The sequence below is a fragment of the Arvicola amphibius genome, chromosome 4 (assembly GCF_903992535.2).
Source record: "Arvicola amphibius chromosome 4, mArvAmp1.2, whole genome shotgun sequence".
NCBI lineage: Eukaryota > Metazoa > Chordata > Mammalia > Rodentia > Cricetidae > Arvicola > Arvicola amphibius.
Window position 1 is genome coordinate 73,252,089 of NC_052050.1, and position 19,538 is coordinate 73,271,626.

The 19,538-nt window shown below is 42.9% G+C and overlaps 1 protein-coding gene across 1 annotated transcript in view; it reads left to right on the forward strand.

The window, feature by feature from the left end:
- Sgcd (sarcoglycan delta) overlaps positions 1–19,538 on the forward strand; it is a 370,481-nt gene that overhangs the window by 157,187 nt on the left and 193,756 nt on the right. Inside the window, exon 3 of the mRNA XM_038327665.1 lies at positions 11,686–11,787. Within this exon, the coding sequence (XP_038183593.1) occupies positions 11,686–11,787 (102 nt within the window). The remainder of the gene's footprint in view (positions 1–11,685; positions 11,788–19,538) is intronic.

The window sequence follows — 19,538 nt, forward strand, 5'->3', positions numbered from 1 at the left end:
GCATCTTAATCGGGCTTTACTAGTGGGAAGCATTCACCTAGCAGCAGGAACTGCCCCGGTAGGGATTTAATCCAAACCCGTGGCAGAGGTCTAATCATATTATATTCCACTTGTTCTCCTTTCTGTGTCTCTTTAAGATAAATGAGTCTGCTCCTTTAGCAACAATGGCTCAAGAATCAGGGCCTCCCATTTTTCACCCAGGACAGGGGATGTAGCGACTTGCACTTTATTATCCATCTCTCATTTTCTCCCCTTCAAACAATCGATAAATTCTCCTCCAATGTCTCTTTAAAGGTTGCTTACAAGTTCCGGCGGCAGGACAATGTGCTACCGTTGGTTTTTATGGCTAAATCCTTTCTGCATCTGCTATACATGTGGAGCGACTTAAAGGAACTTTTGCGTTGATTCTTTTTTTCTTCTCCCCAGGGACTTCTTTTGCAAAGGGTCCAAACCACCCAAACCCTCATTGTATCCCCCTAGAAGGCGGGCCCCAGCTCCTAGCAATGGGAATAACTTGTAGTAGTTTAGATGACAATTTTATTCTTGTACATCATCCTGATAAGTCATCACCTTTTAAGTGGGAAAGACTTCATTTTCATACCATCCAAGTCCACACTGTGGTTTGGGAAGATGATTCAAGGGGTCTAGGTTTGTCTGAACTGACATGAATAGCTAGTCAAGACATGAATAGCTAGCTAGTCAAGACTAGAAGCCGACACGTTATATTTTTCCCTATGATTCTGTGAGGTCTATGTACTTGAATTCCCCCACAAACATTGTGCTTTAAGTGATTTTATTTTTACTCTTAATTAGTGTGTGTGTGTGTGTGTGTGTGTGTGTGTGTGTGTGTGTGTGGATGTGGACGTAGGCACTTGACCACATTACCTGTTGAAGTCTAAGGTGGGTATTGGATCACTTGAAACTGAAGTTACAAACAGTTAGGAGCTGCGTGATGTGGGAGCTGGGACTAAGTTAAAGTCTTCTGCAAGACAGCTACCCATCTGTCTAACACCCCACCTCACAGACAGTCTTGAAGAACAGCGTTTTCTGGGCTTTGGGGCTGTTGTCACTGTTGTCGTTTTGAGAAAGGATCTCGGGCTTTAGGCCAGGCTCTCCTTAAGCACCTAACTCGTGGTTCTTCTGCGCTGCATGTGCTGGGATTACGGGTCGGAGCCAACGACCCCAGTTTAAGAAAAATCTTAAATGTGCAGAAGGGTACACAAGCTCCATGCTGGCTTGGCTGCTTTCTCAAAGGCCAATAAGGATAGCATTAGACTGATTGTGTGGGATTGTAGCTTGTTGACCCTTCAGTCCCACTTGGGTTCATTTAGGAGCTGGAATATGGTTTCTTGTGACTAAGATGTCTCCTCTGCCATAATAGAGAAAAGTACTCCTGATTCAGGGAGTATGGGAGAGGTTTGCGGTCAAAACGCTGCTCAAATATTGGCCCTGGCTAAGCAAACTGGTAGGAGAGAGAGAGAGAGAGAGAGAGAGAGAGAGAGAGAGAGAGAGAGAGAGAGAGAGAGAGAGAGAGAGAAGCTAGGCATGCTGGAGCTCTTAAGCACCTTCTCCTAGTTGACTAAATTGCTCATAATTCACCAACATAATCAATTATAAGTGGGTGTGGAAATATCAATCTCCATATCCAGGACACTAGAGAGCAGCAGAGTATGTCAAATGGTGGGCATTCATTCCTTTATCCTGTGCTACTGCGTGACTGTCCTGATAAACCCATGGGCATGGCTTAGGTGAGAAATAAATAAATCTTCATTGTTTGAGACCACTGAGGTTTTCAGCATCTGTCTCCAAAGTTATAACCTGGCTTCTTTTGAATGATGCATGTATATGGATCCTCGATTTAGAAATAGTAATCACCCTCATTTCCTAAGTGTTGCTGAGGACTAAGGTTTGAGTCAATGCTCTAGTTAGTGCTGCCTGATTCTGGAGCATATATGCATGGTCAGTATGCCAAAGCACTCAGTGTATCCTGCTACAATTACTGAGGAAAACAAAGACGAGGAGTTTCTGAAGGACCGTGGGGATCAAGAAGCACCTTCTCACAGAAATAGAAATACATGCTTTGGGGGAAGCCCTTAAAGATAAATAGGTCTTGGTTGATTTGTCAGTAAGACTTAGACTCATCTGTTTCCTGTGAGCTTTGTTAGCCACTCCCCTTCACTGAGGCACTTCAGAATGGTATAGAGCAAAGAACGCCTACCCATCCACTTCTCTTGGCAGCTAGAAAACATGGGGTACTTTGGGTACAGTAACCTTCGCTTTCTAATTCACGTTAAGCAACCTATGAGTGAGCAGTCACAGTCCTGATCCATTGAAGTGCCAAAACTTACAGTGTTATTTCCTGTCTTTCTGTCAAAATCTTTTTCCCTCCCTTTCCTCCCTCCCCCCCCACCCATACAGAGTTCTGATACACAAGCTTTATGTTAACTAGGAGATAGCAAGTACAGAAAGTAGAAAGCCCATAGTCAGCCTGAGTGACCAAAGAAAGAAAGTCTACATGAAGTTGCAATGACCTAGCACATGGCAGATAGAACCCAAAGCTGTGACGGAGACCCAGAGTGTCATGTTGGCCGTCTCCTTCTGTGTTGTGTTCCTTACCCATCACTGTGGGCATCCCCATTTCTACTCCCCCGTAAAGGTCAGTCACTGCTTGCACAGTTTGTCTTGATCCCCAAATGTATCCTATGTGAAAACTTCATCTTGCATCCCCTGAGAAATCCATCCTGAATCTTGGTCCGTGGTAGCCACAGAAAACTGCCAGCCTATTCTTTTAATAGTGTCACACAAAGGGCAGGCAAACCCAAGCATCTGTCGCTGGTTTCCTCTTGAACATGCCAGTTCCCCCTGCCCAGTGCACATCTCAGAGCACGTATTCAGAAGTGACTGGGAGGATCCCAACGCAGACTGCTGAGCCAATGTCTTTGGGAGCATTATTTCCAGGCTGCCACTCTTTGGAAAAGGACCTTGTTAAGGTTATATTTGCATCCTCTAAGATTCACCTACACTGAGTGTACAAGTCAGTGATGTTCAGTCAGTTGGCCATTTTGAAGCTGTCTCCACAATCCAATTTTAGAGCATTTCCATCGCCTCAATATAATCCCTTGAACCCCTCTGCTGTCGGTTCCCGTTCCCACACTAAGCCTTGGGCAACACTAATCTATTCTGTGTCTCTCTAGATTTGCTTCTCATGACATGACATATAAATGAAGCCATACAGTACGTGGAATTTTATGACTAGCTTCTTTTACTTGGCATAATGTTTTTGAGGTGTATTCATATTTTGGAATAGGCCAGTGTTTCATTCCTCCTTACTACAAGATAGCATTCCATTGCAGGGATGGGGAATATTTTCCTTTTCTCCTTGTCAGTTGATAGACATTTTTTGGTAGTTTCTGCTTGTCCTTCTCCAATTGATGCTTCAGTGAACATTTGTGAGTTATTTGTTGGGTATCAGTTTGAACTATCATAGCAGCTACTTTACACTGTAATTCCTGGGCCATATTATATCTACGTATGACAACCAACCTTTCTCAAAGTGCCCATACCGCTTTACACTCTTCCTAGTACCACATTAGAGATTGTGTATATCCATATCCTTGCCTCATTCATGCTTCTCATGTATGGTTTTTGGCTTTTGGAACTCCTGGAAGGGGTGATCCCATCAGTATAGTTTTGTACCAATTCACCTGGCAGTGTGCATACAGCTGGAGATTAACAGGCCAATGTAAGATATGATATTGAGCAGCTTTGTTTGGGAGATGGAATTATTGTCGGGACCTCAGTTTGTTCATTTGTAATATGAAGCTAACAGTATGAACCACCATCCGCACCCCGAGTAATAAAAAGGATTAATGAATATAGTGTAGATAATGAGCTTTGCACAATGCTTAGGGAAAGAGTAGCTTTTATTGTTAGTGTTTCAACATTCAAATTAATGAGGAATTTCTGGGCATCCTTTTGTGCAGCACACACCCCTGATTTTCTTGCAGTTATGTATTTGGGGAAATGTGAATGGCATAGTGGACTCAGTTAGAACAAGAAATGATACACAAATGTTTGGGCTCAACCAATTTGACATCTGGTGGGGGAAAAAGTAGATTTGCATGGCCGACTATCTGAGGAGACAGGAGAGGAAGAAGACTTACAAGGAGATAAGGTAGAGGATAAGAAGCCCTGAGACAAGAAGCAAGGCACAGGGACTCTGAGAGGTAAGAGAGGTGAGCACCTCTGACTTTGGGCCAGCAGTTAGGGAGAAGACGGCCTCGAGGAAACCAAAGGATGGGAGAGGGGAGCACAAGGGTAGGAAGGTTATTATTAGCTGAAGTAGGGACATCTGTAAACACTCGAAAATGGGAAAGATGAAGAGGCTAGAGCAAGACGGGGATGTGAAGGCTTGGGGAAGGGACTGGGAGGGGTGTAGGGAAGGAAAACTGTGGTCAGGTTGTATTAGATGAGAGAAAAAAAAAGAAACAAAAAAACAAGATGAAGAGTGTTGCCTGTGTGGTTAAGAAGTTCCATCTTAGCCCGGCAGTGGTGGCGCACGCCATTAATCCCAGCACTCGGGAGGCAGAGGCAGGCGGATCTCTGTGAGTTCGAGGCCAGCCTGGTCTACACGAGCTCGTTCCAGGATAGGTACCAAAAACTACAGGGAAACCCTGTCTCGAAAATCCAAAAAAAAAAAAAGAAGTTCCATCTTAGCACCTGGGGTGGGCTAAAGCCAGCCACAGATCCAGACAGCCATAGGACTGTTCCGTGCCAAACACCCTGGGCAGACAGAAGCCACTACAATGAACTGATGAATGTCCTTCTGCATATGTGTGGCTTTTATTGGTTGTGAATAAAGCTGCTTTGGCTTATGTCAGGGCAGAATATAGCCATGCTGGAAGAGATAAAGTAGGCAGAGACAGGGGGACACTAAGTAGCTGCTGAAGGAGGCAGGCACGATGTAACTGTCCAAGAAGCAAGAGGCAACAAACCACAAGCTTTGTGGTAAAATATAAAGTAATATAAATGGGTTAACTTAAGATGTAAGGGCTATCTAGTGATATTCCTGAGACATTGGCCAAACCGTGCTATAGTTAATATAGTTTCTGTGTCATTATTTGAGTCTGGGCAGTCAGGAACAAAGGATCAGTCTCTGCCTACAAAGACCAAGAAAAACTTAAAAAGGGGAAGCTGAATAGGTTGTGCACTGTGGGGAGAAGCAGAACTGAAGATGTTGTTGATGGTGGTAAGAAGCAGGCTGATATGGGAGGCCCAGGCTGCCACCTGGAGCCATGTGATGTCTGGGCCTGTGCTTCAGCCAAGGACCATGTCTGGGTCCATGGCCCTACCACAGCTGGGGTCTGTGTTGATGTCCATGACCCATGTTACCATCAAAGGCTGTACGGATACCTGTGGTCTAAACCACCACCTGAGGCCATGTTGACACCTGAGGGCCAAACTGTCACCAGTGCCATATCAATCTTAGTGAACCATGGTCACGGGTGTCCAGGCCCAAGCTGCAGCTGAGGGCCATGCCTGTATCCGTGGTCCCGCTCCTTGACAGCCACCTCAGCAAGAGAGTGCCCCCTCACACCCCAATAGCATAGGCAAGGACAAGCTTGCCCCAACCTTCCATGGCCCTAGAACTGCCCCGTACCCCAGCTGCCACAATTAAAGAGCTGAGAGCTGGCCCGGCACCACACAAACGCAGGAGAGATGGATGGCCTGCTGCGGTGTGTGTGAGGAGACCCGTCCTGCAGAACAGTAGCTGCAGGATCTCCATGACTTTCTTTTTGATGGGGAGGCTACAAGGGTGAAGGCTCTACCTGGAAGGACTGGGAAAGGAATGGGATGGGGGTACATGATGTGAAATTCCCAGGGAACCAATAAAAAGATTTATATATTTTTTAAAAGTTCCATATCTTCCTCTGCTACTGCTGTTTTATTACGATTCAAAAATCTGAAAAACTACCAAGACTGTTCAATACATTGATGTTAAAAGTGGCCCTCTATAGGGAAAACACAGCTGGGATATTCTAAAAGCCTAAGGAGTATCATAGAGAGAAGGCAGGCAGATTGCGAGAGTCACAGTTTGGGATGTCTAGGTGAAACCGTGTGGTCGGACACAATAGGGACTCCCATACTGAACTCACAGCAGCTGCGCTTGCCTGCAAATGACCTACACGAGACCAAGCCAACCAACATTGCTGCATGGATGGAAAGGGGCATAGGGGCCCCCACCCCTGATTGCCAGGCAGGACAGGAAGAGTCCATTTTTATTAGGGCTGTGGATCCCAGCAGGTGGACTAGATTTCAATGATGGTTTAACATCCATGTACATGTGAGCACCTGGAATTATATGGGGTGAGTTATTAAAAAGAAAGGAAAGAACAAAGTAACAGATGTAGGGTGGATATGAGTTTGATGAGTGGGTTGAGGATATCTGGGAGGAGTTGGAGGGTATTGGGGAGGAGTTGGAAGGTATTTGGGAGGAGTGGGAGAGAATGGGAGACGACTGTGATCAAATACAATGCATACATGTATGAAATTCCCAAGGGATATTGTATTTTAAAAGGTCTAATTCCTTAACAGTTCTTTCATTATTGACTTCCTCCCCTCAAGATGGACTTGTAGCCTATGAATATAAAACCATTGATGTCTTCTAGAAAGAAAACCTAAGATTTCTTTTTCATTGCTTAAACTTGTCATTAAGCAGTATTGCATGCTGGGCCTGCCCATCCCGGTTGAGAAAGCATATTCTAACAATTTGAAAACTGGTATGGGAGCAGACCCAACTTTAGCAATTTTTTTAACCCCACTCCAACCCAACCACTGCACTTCCAAAGGTAACTGCAGAAGATTATCATCTCTACATTATTCGGCTAATAAATATGTGGACTTTTAAAATGTGTGACGCTGATCACATTCTGTAGAAATCAGACCTCATATGGGCTCCTCTTTGTCTGGGTACTGAGGGCTGCTGGGTAGAGCAGTGGGCAACAGATCTCAGTCTTGTAATCAAAGGGCGAGCAGGTGCTAAGCTGTGATACTCAGTGTATTCCATAAAACAACTGCATTTTCTACCGGTGGTATTTCCAACTTATGATCTCTTTCAAATAAACCCACGGAAAGTCACATCACTGTTCAGCTACAGAACATCTCTATTGAGAATGAATGAATTCTTTCACTTCAAAGCATTTGTTGAATGGGTACGTCTTCCCAGGCAAGATTTTAGAAACCGAATGTCTAGCGGTGAGGAAAATAGCCCAAAGCCTTACACCCCCTTCAAGTCCACATTCCCAAGCCGTCTTTGTATTGCCTAATATCATTTCCTGCTTGGTCCAAATCTAATTCCTGCCTACCATTAAAACCGCTTCAGGAAGAGATTGCCACGTGAGTGCTTACTAAAATAGCACTTGGCTTCACTTCAAGACTCAAATGTGCTGACAGCCTTAAAACCTGGCTGATGCTGACGCAGCAGGAAGAGCACGGGAGCAAGGCAGCGCTCTTCCTTAAAACCACAGCTCCCAGGCCTCAAGGCCAGCATCCAGATCTACTTCGCCTGGAACTTTTCAGATATCTTGATATCTGACCAAACACCAGACCCTGCCCTGTATTGGTTTCAACTAAGAGAATTGGGGTCACTCTCATGTATGTGGTCCCTTGACATTGAGGGTTCTCTGTTACTCTTGAGTGAGGGATCCACTCTAGTGAGAGCTCTTTGGCTCCCCTGCTACTTAAAGAAACTGAAATTTTACCATTTGAACAGGGGAGAAATCAGCAGTTTGTTTAAAACACATATTTTATATATTTGGTAATACATATCTCTTTACATTTTATTAGGGGGAAAGTTGGGCTTTGGGTCTTTCCTGCAAGTGCTATCTTAGTCCTACCCTCAACTGCCTATTTTACCTAAAGATGCAATCATTTTAGAGGAATCTAGTGCAAGATATTGTTGATGAATCTCTGAGACAGTCTCTGAAGGGGACACTCTAAAGGTAGACAGACATTTAGTTACCACTGGACTCTGCTGTGTGTATGCAATCCGAAGCCAACCACCTCATTATTTAATCAACTTATACCACCAAGTATTTTTTAAAAAGACATAGAGAGCAGGAAGAAGACTAGAAAACTAAAGCGTAGGGCATATGAGCCTATGAGGAACCACTAAGAAGAGCTGGGAAGTTGGCAAGGTTGTGGTGTGTTTGTGGCCATGAGAGAGACGGAGGTAAAAACTAAACTGGGTTTATTCTGTTGTTGGAACAGGTTTGTCTTTCTTGGGCTTTACTTATTTCTCTATCGTTGCTCTTCTTTGATTTCTTCTTTTTCCCTTTATTGCAAGTTCTTCCTGCTACTGCCGAGACACATACTCATCCACCAGCCTGTGGCTTCTCTGACAGGATTTGAATGCCTCATCTGGGGCCATATTGGCAGAGCTGTGTCGATAAATGCCAGAAATAAGAATAACAGGAACGTGGGCAGTAAATCAGCAATGTAGCTCTCTAAGATCAGTTCTTGCCCATAGGCTGGCACATGATTATAGAAAGGGGTGGGGAAAAGTACTCATTGCCAATTTTGTCATTTAGCTCCATGCAGGAGCAGGATGTTTGAGACACACACCTGATGGTTATGTCTGTAATAGTAAGCTGTTGTGGGAGTCTGAGATCTCACGTCTTTATGAAATAGGTTGGGGAGACTATGTGATGTCTTTAAAGCAAGGAAGCAGCGACTGTGTGAGAGACCCACCCAGAATTGACAGTAGCTTGCTGAGATTTCAGTTTTCAAGTGTTACTAGGACCCAGAGAGCAATAAAACCAAAGCATGCACATAGTTTACAAACCTGCGAAACAAAAGATGACTTTAAAAAATGGCATGGAATGAAAGAACTAGAGAGGACGCGGAGATGCTGGAGTCGACTATCATCGTGGGTAGGTGTCATGACAACACACTGGCGTTCCACTGACTGAAGCGCCAGCGTTTATACTTTGCCAGGAGACGATGCTTCTAGGATTTTCAGGGCTGGCAAAATTTCAGTTGTTTTTATTAGTCATAAGGTCAGGTTGGGGATGGATTGGGGCTTCTGAAGCTGCTTTGTATGCACACTTCACTAAATCAAACTAGCAAACTAACTGGAAGAGACCGAGAGAGTTTCATGTAGCTCTGGTTGGCCTGGAATTCAGTTTATAGCGGAAGATGACCTTGAACTCCTGATCTCTCTACCTCCACTCAGTCTTCTGACTACCAGTGAATAAAGAAATTTACATTTCCCTGTAAAATATAATTTAAGGCAAGTAAGTAATGAAGGAAATGATTTTTTTCTCAATAGAAATTAATAGAATTTAATGGGACCAGGCTATTGTCCGTTTTAACTTCCAGTAAAATGGTGACTCCTTCTAACAAAGATCAGCAACAGCTCATCACATCGTGCTATGCATGTCTTGGTAGAAAAACAGTCCAGGTAGCAAAGAGAAAATTCCCTCATCCCAAAGGTAGCCACACCCTATGGCAAAGTGTGTAGAAGTTGCTACTGTTCTTAGCTGAGGGGGGTTAAAGTTGCAGATAGAATTGTGTGAGCAGGTGACCACAGAAGGCAGAAGGGCGAGGTTGCCCTAAATTAGCTGCATTGGTTGCTTGTCTCATTGCTACAACTGAAACACAAAACAGAAATAGCTCAAGGAATGAGGAGTTTACTTCAGCTCACAGCTGAAAGGGCTAGTTGATGACGGGGGGGAAGTCTTGGCAGCCGGAGGTTCAGGGAGCTTGTGATATTGTATCTGTATTCAAGAAGCATGGAGCACTGAATGCTGATGTGCAGCTTGGTTTCTCCCTCTTCTGTTGTCCAGAATATCAGCCCATGGACCCCTTCCACTCACAGTTAAGGTGGATCTTCCTACCTCAATTAACCTAATTCAGATCACCTCCACACAGAGTTTCCAGGAGGCTGCCATACTGTAGGTGATATCTCAGGAGGATCCCGAGAAGCTTGTCGCCTAGATAATTCTAGATCCTGTCCAGTTAGCAGTATTAACATGACCCTAGGGAAGTCAGAAAGAACATGACCCTAAGGAAATCACAGAGCTTTGCTCTATGGTCAAAGTGCTTAGTGGTTTTTCAACTAGCCTTTACTGTCTTTGAAGGTGGAACGAGGTCATGAACCCAGGACTGGGAAAAGCCTATAGAAGCTAAACAACAGAAAAGGTTCTCATTCAGCTGTCAAAGGAACCAGCCCTTCCAGCACCTAGAATTTAGTCCCATGGCCCTCAGGAAGAATCCAAACATTAAGTAATATTAGATACAAAATTTGTGTTGTTTAATATTAATGAGTTTATGGCTTGTGGTTCATTAAAACAATAGAAAACAAATACACCCCGTTTCCTGGAATTTGCTCTGGATACAGTCATAGAAAATTCAGTCCGAGACTGGTCAAGGCTCCTGATGTAACTGACAATTTATAGAAAATACAGCAGTCAGAGAAACCTATATGAGATGATGAGGCATGGGAAGAGAATGGACATTGTATTTTATCAAAATAAAGAGAAATACAGAGAGGAGGGGGGATATGAGAAGGATGAGAATGGATGAATACAGAAAGCCTCAATGACTGGGAAAATATAGGTAAGTGATTCATTACAGAAATGCCACCTGGAGTATAGGAAGCTACCTAGCATTTTCTATCAACCAATAATGCTAGAAAATGTCATTCAAACAAGCAAATTATTAGAGAGTAAAACATATTACCAGTGAAATGTGGGCATTAATATGGGTATTTGTTATTAACACAAGAATGATTGTTAGGGTTTGATATTTTATGTTTGATATTAAGGTTTGATTGTCAAGAGGCATTGCAATCATTTAAATGGTATTTGGATTATTTTTGAGCAAGGGGGAGGGAAAATGGAGGCAGGCATGATAGGGAGCAAATTTGATACATGTTGAAGGTGGGGGGTAAGTGGGTAGATAATGCCGAAGATTTCTACCTTTGAATATGTTTTAGCATTAACACATCAAATACTTTTAAAGTGCTAATCACTAATTAGAGTTCTCAAATGTCTGAGGATCCAAACAAATCATATGCAGACACAATTTGACCCCAAGCTGTTGGTATGAAATTTCTGCAAGGAGCCGGGCGGTGGTGGCGCACGCCTTTAATCCCAGCACTCGGGAGGCAGAGGCAGGCGGATCTCTGTGAGTTCGAGACCAGCCTGGTCTACAAGAGCTAGTTCCAGGACAGGCTCCAAAGCCACAGAGAAACCCTGTCTCGAAAAACCAAAAAAAAAAAAAAAAAAAAAAAGAAAAAAAGAAATTTCTGCAAGGGATTTGGGAACTAGGGTATTTCATTTCCACTTAGAGAATCATCCTTTTCACCGCTCCTGCCTGCTCTGCTCTGTGTAGCTTAGGGATGAAGGCCTCCTCATTCAGAGCAAGTCTGTGGCTAAGGGGCAGTCTCAGAATAGAATTTGCTCGGTATAAGTGAGCGAAAAGAATAATACGCATAATTGTATTGAACAATGCCTCCTGGTATTTTATGTTCGTTTGGATTCCCCTCATCTCACTCCTGCAAGTAATAAAGAGAAGGAGGAAGGAAGGAAGAAGGCAATAACTGTTTCAATTTTTGATAGCCTAGGGTATTTTGAAATGTTAGCTCATCATATTTTCCCTGTTGTGTCTGTGTGTCTATTTCAGGATGGAATGGGGAACTTAAGAATCACAGAAAAGGGTCTGAAGCTAGAAGGAGACTCGGAATTCTTACAACCTCTCTACGCCAAAGAAATCCAGTCCCGACCAGTAAGTTTCTGATGAGAAAAGAAAGCAACTGATGCTCTGAAATCTAAATCTGGGGAAATCTACCTTGCTCAACGCTGAGATGGCACATGGGGATGGTGGTTAAATTGGCTTTTGACTTAAGACTTAGGTACAAACTAGCTGTGGTGCTATAAACAAGGTTATCCCACCAAGTCCCTTACTTTTGTGGCAGAGATGGCAGTAGCCACTGTTAGCAGGATTCTTGATGATGCAATGAACTAGATGATAAACACAGGAAAACCCTAGTACTAGACCTTTTCAGGGCAATCTTACTATTATTTTTAATTGTCAACTATTTTAAAGTCATCTGTGGAAAGAGGACTAATGAATCAGAACTTTGGTTTTTCACTTACAATTTATATGTTGTAGGCCTGCTGTTGACCCTCAGTTTGTTGTTAGCAACTGTGACCCTAAAATTGTATTTTATTACTGAATGTCAAGTACTGTTGAGTTCCAGGCTGTCTTTGCATGCATAATAGATATTTTATTTAATTCAAATGTTGGTCATTATGGTAAAACCTTTTGCTACTCCATTTTATAGATTAGTGAACTAAGACACTGATAAATAAAATGTCCAGAATAACTTTCAAAAAATAGAAAAAAATTCAATTCTGAAAATCTAATTCTAAATCTTTATTGTTAACTAGTCTCATGCAAAAGACTTTCATTTTCCTTTCTTGTAGTAAAATACATGACTCCTACCTGCCATACCTTTGTGAGTCCAGGTTATCAAGCTTGGTGGTGAACGATGTTCATTGTTGTTAGTTGGTTAGGGTTATGGTCTGAATGTGAACTGTCCCCCACAGGCTCCCGTGTCACCTGGTCAGTCTCCGGTTACCGGTGCTCTCTTGGTAGGTTGTAAAATAGTTAGGCAGTAGAGGTTTAGTGGAGGAAGTGTGTCACCAAGGGAGGGCCTTCAGGTTTATATTCCTGGTCCTCTGTGCTCCATGATCATTAGACATGTGAACAAGCAACCTCACACTTGCCCCCTCCCAACAGTTGCCATCACCTGCCATACCCACCACACACACATAGACTTCACTGTCAAAAGTGTGAGCCTAAATAACCTCTCCTGCCACCCCTGTGTCACTCCTTATCAGATATTTGATGACAATATTAAGAAAGCTAATGCCCGTCACTTTGTTACATACTTTTATTTACTAATTATATGAAGAAGTGGAGATCATTGGTTGAAAACGTCTATCAAATCCTTCGCTTTGCTTCGCTGTCCACATGAAAGCCAAAACTGACTAGAAAGTTTCTCAAAGCATCATTTGCATAATATGCATCGGATATAATGAATGAAATCTAGCAACTTACTGTAACTGCTTATTTTATATGAGGGCCGTATGAGGTCTAGGACTGTTGAGACTGAATCTAATTTGTGATGCTAAGTCCCTCTACTTGCAGAAGCATTCTGTTCCTATCACATCTGGAGTACAGCCCAAAGTCCCCCAGCAAGGCCTGTCAAAAATCTTTTTTAAATTGTTTTAATAAAGTGTGTGTGTGTGTGTGTGTCACATACACAAGTACCCATCAAAAACCTCACCACTATAGAAATAATGAACCTATCCACCACCCGTAAAAGTCTCTCTCTGTCCCTTTTAAGTCCCCTGAACCACCAAACCGTCATGTTGTCCTGCTTCCAAGAAACCATTGATCTCTTTCTTTGGCTCTGTCATTAGCTTGCATTTTTCTGACCTTCAGAGACCTGGAGTCATATATGATATTGAGAGAGGGGGGGCTTTTAAGCATAAAAATGCCTTTACCACTGCCTCTTAAAACCATCTATTTAATACCTAACTTATGGAAAGCTCTGACTTTTACCTGCAGTTAGGCTGCCTTGGTTTGTTGGAAAGAGATACAAGACTATAGCTCAGTGGTGTGTAGACTTTTACCTTTCAGTCTTGGAGAACATTGAAAGTCACCGAGGAAAATGGGGGAATTGCTTGCTGTGAGGTGGAGCTTGTATCTCTTTGGAATGTCACAGGGGAAAACAAGTGGGCTGACAGGAAACAGTAAAGGAAAGATTGCCAGACCTTTAGGGCTGGTCTACAGACCCTCCTCTGTGCAGGAGGAGATTGAGGCATCTGAAAAAACTATAGTTCTGCTGTCAAGGAAAATAGAAAGGAAAGGATGATGGTTGGGTACCACTGAGCCCCAGACCTCAGTGATGCCTCAACCTCCTGTTCTAACAATATTACTCAGCAATTTTCCACTCTCCTCCTTCAAATCACCGACAGCATCATCCCACCACACATCCTCCCCCTGCTGTGTTTCCCAGGCATCTTCTGCTCTTCCCCATCAGAAGAGACTCATGACCAGTTGACTGACGTCGAGAACCATTCTCCATGGGGTAGAGTAATGAAGAGATAATTATCTGCAATTTGGTTTTCTGTTTCACTGATCTGAGAAGTGAGATAAACCATCCACACAATGCTCAATACCATAACTGATTTCATAAGCGAAGCATAAGCGAAGGCTGGAGTCCTGGTAAAAGCACTACGAATTATTGGGTGTGGTAGCAATCACCTAAGAAGATACATTTACAGCTGTGAGGGATATCAGCAAATGTTAATTTCTGAATTACCGAGACATATCTAAGCTCAATATTCACAGTCCCTGAGAGTTGAATTCCATGAATCACCTCCCTGAATGGTTGGGGCAGTAATGTCTAGTGAAAGAGATAGGACTTGCCTTGCTACCAGCAGCTCAAACACACCTGAACTCCATGACTACAAGTCCCCAAGGTGATACTGCTGAGCTGGCCTTCAGTATTTTCCATCATACCAGCTGGATTAGCTGGGTCACACCTGGTGATTTCCCACACGATAGGGATAACTGGCTGGATCACAACACTGAGCCCTTTAGACGAGTCATGGTGCTAGGAAAATAAACCCCAAAATGATGAATGATGCAGAAAATGAGACCTAGTGATATCAGATCTATCCACTGATGGGACAGTCTCTCTGTAGTAAGTTTTTGTCCTGATGAATGCATCTTATGGGACCCACGTTCCACCCACTGGCTGATGGGAAGCCCTGCCCACCATGAGCCTCATTCTCCCACAGACACCACTTGACACCGCTGCTGTTTTTCTTTTCAGGTAGGCAAGAATGACAATTTCACACTTTACTGAAATATCCACATTTGTTGATTTGATTTTAACGAAGAGAAGAACTCTGATCCTCACAGAGAACAGAGAGAATTTAGCAGTGGGCTGGTGTTTCCGAGGGTAGATCTGGATAGCACTTTCTCCTGCTCACTGTGTCTCTAGTCTGCCAGTCTCTATGAGTCATGGTGGTCCATATCACATCATTCCAATCATGTCCCTTGGCTCTAAGGTCCCTTGTCCTCTGCTCTTGGTTTACAGAACTGCAAGTGTACACAACTCATTTAGGAGTCAATAAATTTGGTTTTATTTTTTCCGTTTAGAAAAATAAGAGGGAATATTTATTTTTTTAAAAAAGTATTGGGCTTTAAAAATTAGTCACAATCGTAACTCACTCTTTATGGCTTGCTTCTTAGTTTTCTCTCCTATGCCTAAGTTCTCTGTTGTCATTCAGTTCTTGTGAGCACACCTCAGCTTTTACTGATTATACAACTGACAAATACAATTGTGTATATAGAGGCATACAGCCTTAATAATGTCCTGAGTTGTATTGTGAAGTGACCATTACAAACAAGATATTACCACAGTCCTCTTGTTTTGCCATGCAGGTTTTCTAAGATGACTTCTGATGTAGGTGTGTCTTCTATCTATCTGTTGATTTCATTTGTTAATAAAGAAACTGCCTTGGCCAGCCCTTAGGTGGGTGGAGTAGACAGAACAGGAAGAAGGAAGTGAGGTAGATGGCTCAGACAATTGCCACGCCTCTCCTAAGTGAGGCAGACCGCCGTGCCTCTCCTCAGAGAGATGCCAGATGCGATGGAGCAAGCCACCAGGTCAGACATGCTGAATCTTCCCCGGTAAGACACCACTCATGGTGTTACAAAGATTATTCGATATGGGTTAGTCAAGATGTGAGAAAGAGGCTGAAAATAATGGGCCAGGCAGTATTTAAAAGAATACAGTTTCCGTGTAATTATTTTGGGGCATAAGCTAGCCGGCGGCCTGGAGCAGGGCAGGACGAAAAGCAGGCCTGCCCGCAGCCCCTCACTACAGACTTCAAGTGAGTAAAACATACTATTAACTTCAGAACTTCTATGTTATACATTCATCCAAGACTTATATTATAACCAAAGGTCAGGACCCAATGAGTCTGTACTTCACCTACCCCACCACCTACCCATAATAACTACTACCCCTTCTGTTGCCTTTTTTTTCTGCAATTTCACGTAGTTTGGTTTCCTCCACATTGTTACGACTGAGAAACTTTCATTTTTAGGCCTCAGTTGTATTATATTCTATCGTGTACACACGCACACATTTTCTTCATCCACTCATCTATTAGTGTGTGCTTAGACTGACTCCATGTCTTGCTTCTTGTGTAATGTTGGAATAAACGCAGGAGTACTGACAGCTCTTTGCCACGAAGATTGTTCTCACTGACTGTGTCTTTTCCGAGCTGATCACTGTGTCATATGAGAGTTCTTTCTGTTTTCTGAGGAGGGTGCGCAGGTTCTCATCTCGTAGGCACCGCCTACCAGCAGCGTGTGAGGGTTTTGGTTTCTATACCTATTTGTCAGCACACACATCTTTCTTCTTCTTGATCATGCCCCACTAATGGATATGGAATGACATCTCAGTTTCCATTTGCATTTCTCCTCTCATTAGTAATATTCCTGAGAGCACTCTTAACAAGCCTGCCATCCTTTTGTTGCATGTCTCTTTTGGGAAAAAAGGCTACTCAGGTCCTTTGCCTTTCCTTAATCAAATTACTATCCTTGCTATTGAGTCCTGTGCACTCTTTATATATGTTTCCTTCAGTTTCTTGTTAGGTGCTGCATGTTTTGCCCATGGAGAGGCTGGTTTCTCACTTTTGTGAGAGAATGCCTTTGCCATACAGAATCATTAGTGTGTATTTGATGGAATTCTGTGTATTTGTTTATAGTTGCTTTTGATTCATTCATTCTTGGTTCTTATAAAAAATATCAAAACTCAAAGGCAAGATCAACTTGACCTTTTTTTCTGTCAGCCGTTTTATCAGCTTAGGTCTTATATTTAAGTTTTCGTCCTCTTTACTACGATTTTTGAGTATCATTTAAGATTGAGATTCCATTTCCCCTGATTGTCTTCCTTCTTCTCTATACCTTCACATGTGAATGTGTATATCCAGTTTTCTTGGTACTGTTTATTAAAGGGACAGTTCTCTCCCCATCATGACTCTTGGTTCCTGAAATAGAGAATAGTTGATTGTGTGGGCGTGGGGTTGTTTCTGGGCACTCTGTTCTGTTTGGCTGATCTGTGCTTGATTTCCTTCTGGGGCCGTTCTCTTTTACCTGCTGGAACTGTAGGTTCAAATTGCCATAAAAGCCTATGAGACCTCCATTTTTCTCCTTTTCCATTTTGAGATTGCCTGCATGTACTCTTGCAGGTGGTAGCACTCTTGGAACTTCCGCTGGAGGCTGAAGCTGTGACTCTACCTATAGCCATCTTCGCTCTGTCTCAAGAATGTGCCTCCCTTTTTTGTGTTCATCTTTCTAATGGCTACACACACTGAGTTCAGGTTGGGCAGATAATTTGGGATTCTGAATGTTTTATCTGAGTGGGAAAATTTCAGAACTAGTGTGGGATGACAGACAGGAACACTGATCATTTGGTTGCAGTGAGCTATGCAGAAATCAAATGGAGGCTACAGTGGTGTCTCCTGAATAAGCCAAACAGCATCGACTCCCGGCTGAACATATTGCACACAGAACAGTATTTTCCATGCCACTTGCATGGAACATGAGCATCTTGCTGCCTTTAATTAAGAAGTTAACTGGACCATGAAATATTGCCTGGGTAAATAAAAATGATTTGTGCTAAGTCAGAGTGGGGCATTAGACATCTTTGCCTTTCCTTGCTCACACATAAATCAGGGTAGTAGGACTCGTGGAAGGGTCATCTATAAGCCCATCTGTACAGTGAAACCAGGCAGCATTCCCCCGTGTATCTGCTAACATGTTGTGATTTATTGTGGCCAATACTGCAAACCAGCTGCTTGCCTTTGTTTTAAACAGGCAACAAATTATGAATAAACACTGACACTGGTGGGTTGGTGTTCCTGAGAAACAGCTGAAAATATTCGAAGGTTTTTGGTTGCTGTAGAATTTAAAGGACTGGTAAGGCTTTTATTCTTCTCTTAGCAAGAGAAGTTGTGTTTGATCTTCTTACACCAAATTACAAGGACTATGGAGGACTTTGCTCAGGTGTCAGTTACATTTATTAGCCATGACTGTGGTAGAGGAAGGAGGCATAAGCTTGAAGTCTGGGACTGTAGTTGTGTGACTTGAGGGTCGCTGCCATTCAGGCTGCCCCTTCCATCATTTTGGTCTCATTGTTTTGAAGACCCTGGGGGGGGTCACTGAAAGTCATTTTTTTAAGGCTAATCTCATACCATAAACACTCCTTTTTCATCTGGGTGTGAAGTATTTGACAAAGGTTTGGAGCTGCCTCGCAAAAACTGAAAAAATTATTAGCTATCGATTATAAAATGGGACAAGGTTGGAAGGAGTCTAAAGTAGAATAGGAAGCAGGAATAGGCAGAGCTAATAGAACGCAAGGGAACTCAAAGCCACAGCATGACTGTGAATTAAGATCTTTCCCCATAAAAGAAGTTCAGAATTTATTTAAAACCTCTTGGATAGGAAGGGGAAGTTAATGGTGGAAAATTAGTGTTTTGGGTATGTTACCGATTCAAAGTTGGACAGTCAAGCTCTCTTCATAATGTCCTATTGATGAGCAGCGAGCCTTTGGACAAGCTCCTTCGTGTCTCGGTTTCTTTGGCTTTTGGAAACGATCTGTGGTGTGCAATGGTTCATTGAAAGTCATAGACTTCATTAAGCAGTTTTCCCTTGGAAACCCAACCCCAAAGTGATGGGGGCCCAGCAGCCTGTTCTACCACCTCTCTGATTCCTTTGTTAACAGGCGTAATATACTTAATAGGTTCTACATACCCAGTTAGAAAGCTTCTAGCCTCACTCCATCTCCAAGACTGCTCCAACATCGTTCAAATAGAGGTTTTCCCAAGACACCACATCCAAAACACAACCCTTGCCAGGTGCCACTGTTTCCTTACATCACTCCATACTACATCATACCAACTTATATAAATGTATGTAAATTGTACAATTTCCTATGTGAGTCTCCCGCTCCAGCAGATCTCCTTAACAGCACAGACTTACAAGTATGATACTAAGAGTGTATATTTGTTCCAATATAGTAACCATTTTACTGCAGACAGGTATCATATAGTGTCATTAGTAAACTTTAAACACACACATACACACGCATGCACACACGCACACATGCGACCAGACTCTAAAGGACAACCTTCCTTAGTTCAGATCCTAGGTGTACCCATTTGCTAGGGATGTGAGCTTGCGCAAATGTCTTGACCTTTCTGGTGACTCACTTTGCTCCCTGAGAAAATGGGCACAGTTGTAACTCTGCCTCCTAAACCTACTACAGCACTGTGAACGTGGATATCCATAGTTTCTAGAAAAGTACCTTGAATACAAGTCAGTAAGTTTGAATATGATAATAATATGTTGTTAGCATTTAAAAAAATATTATTATTGTCTCTGTT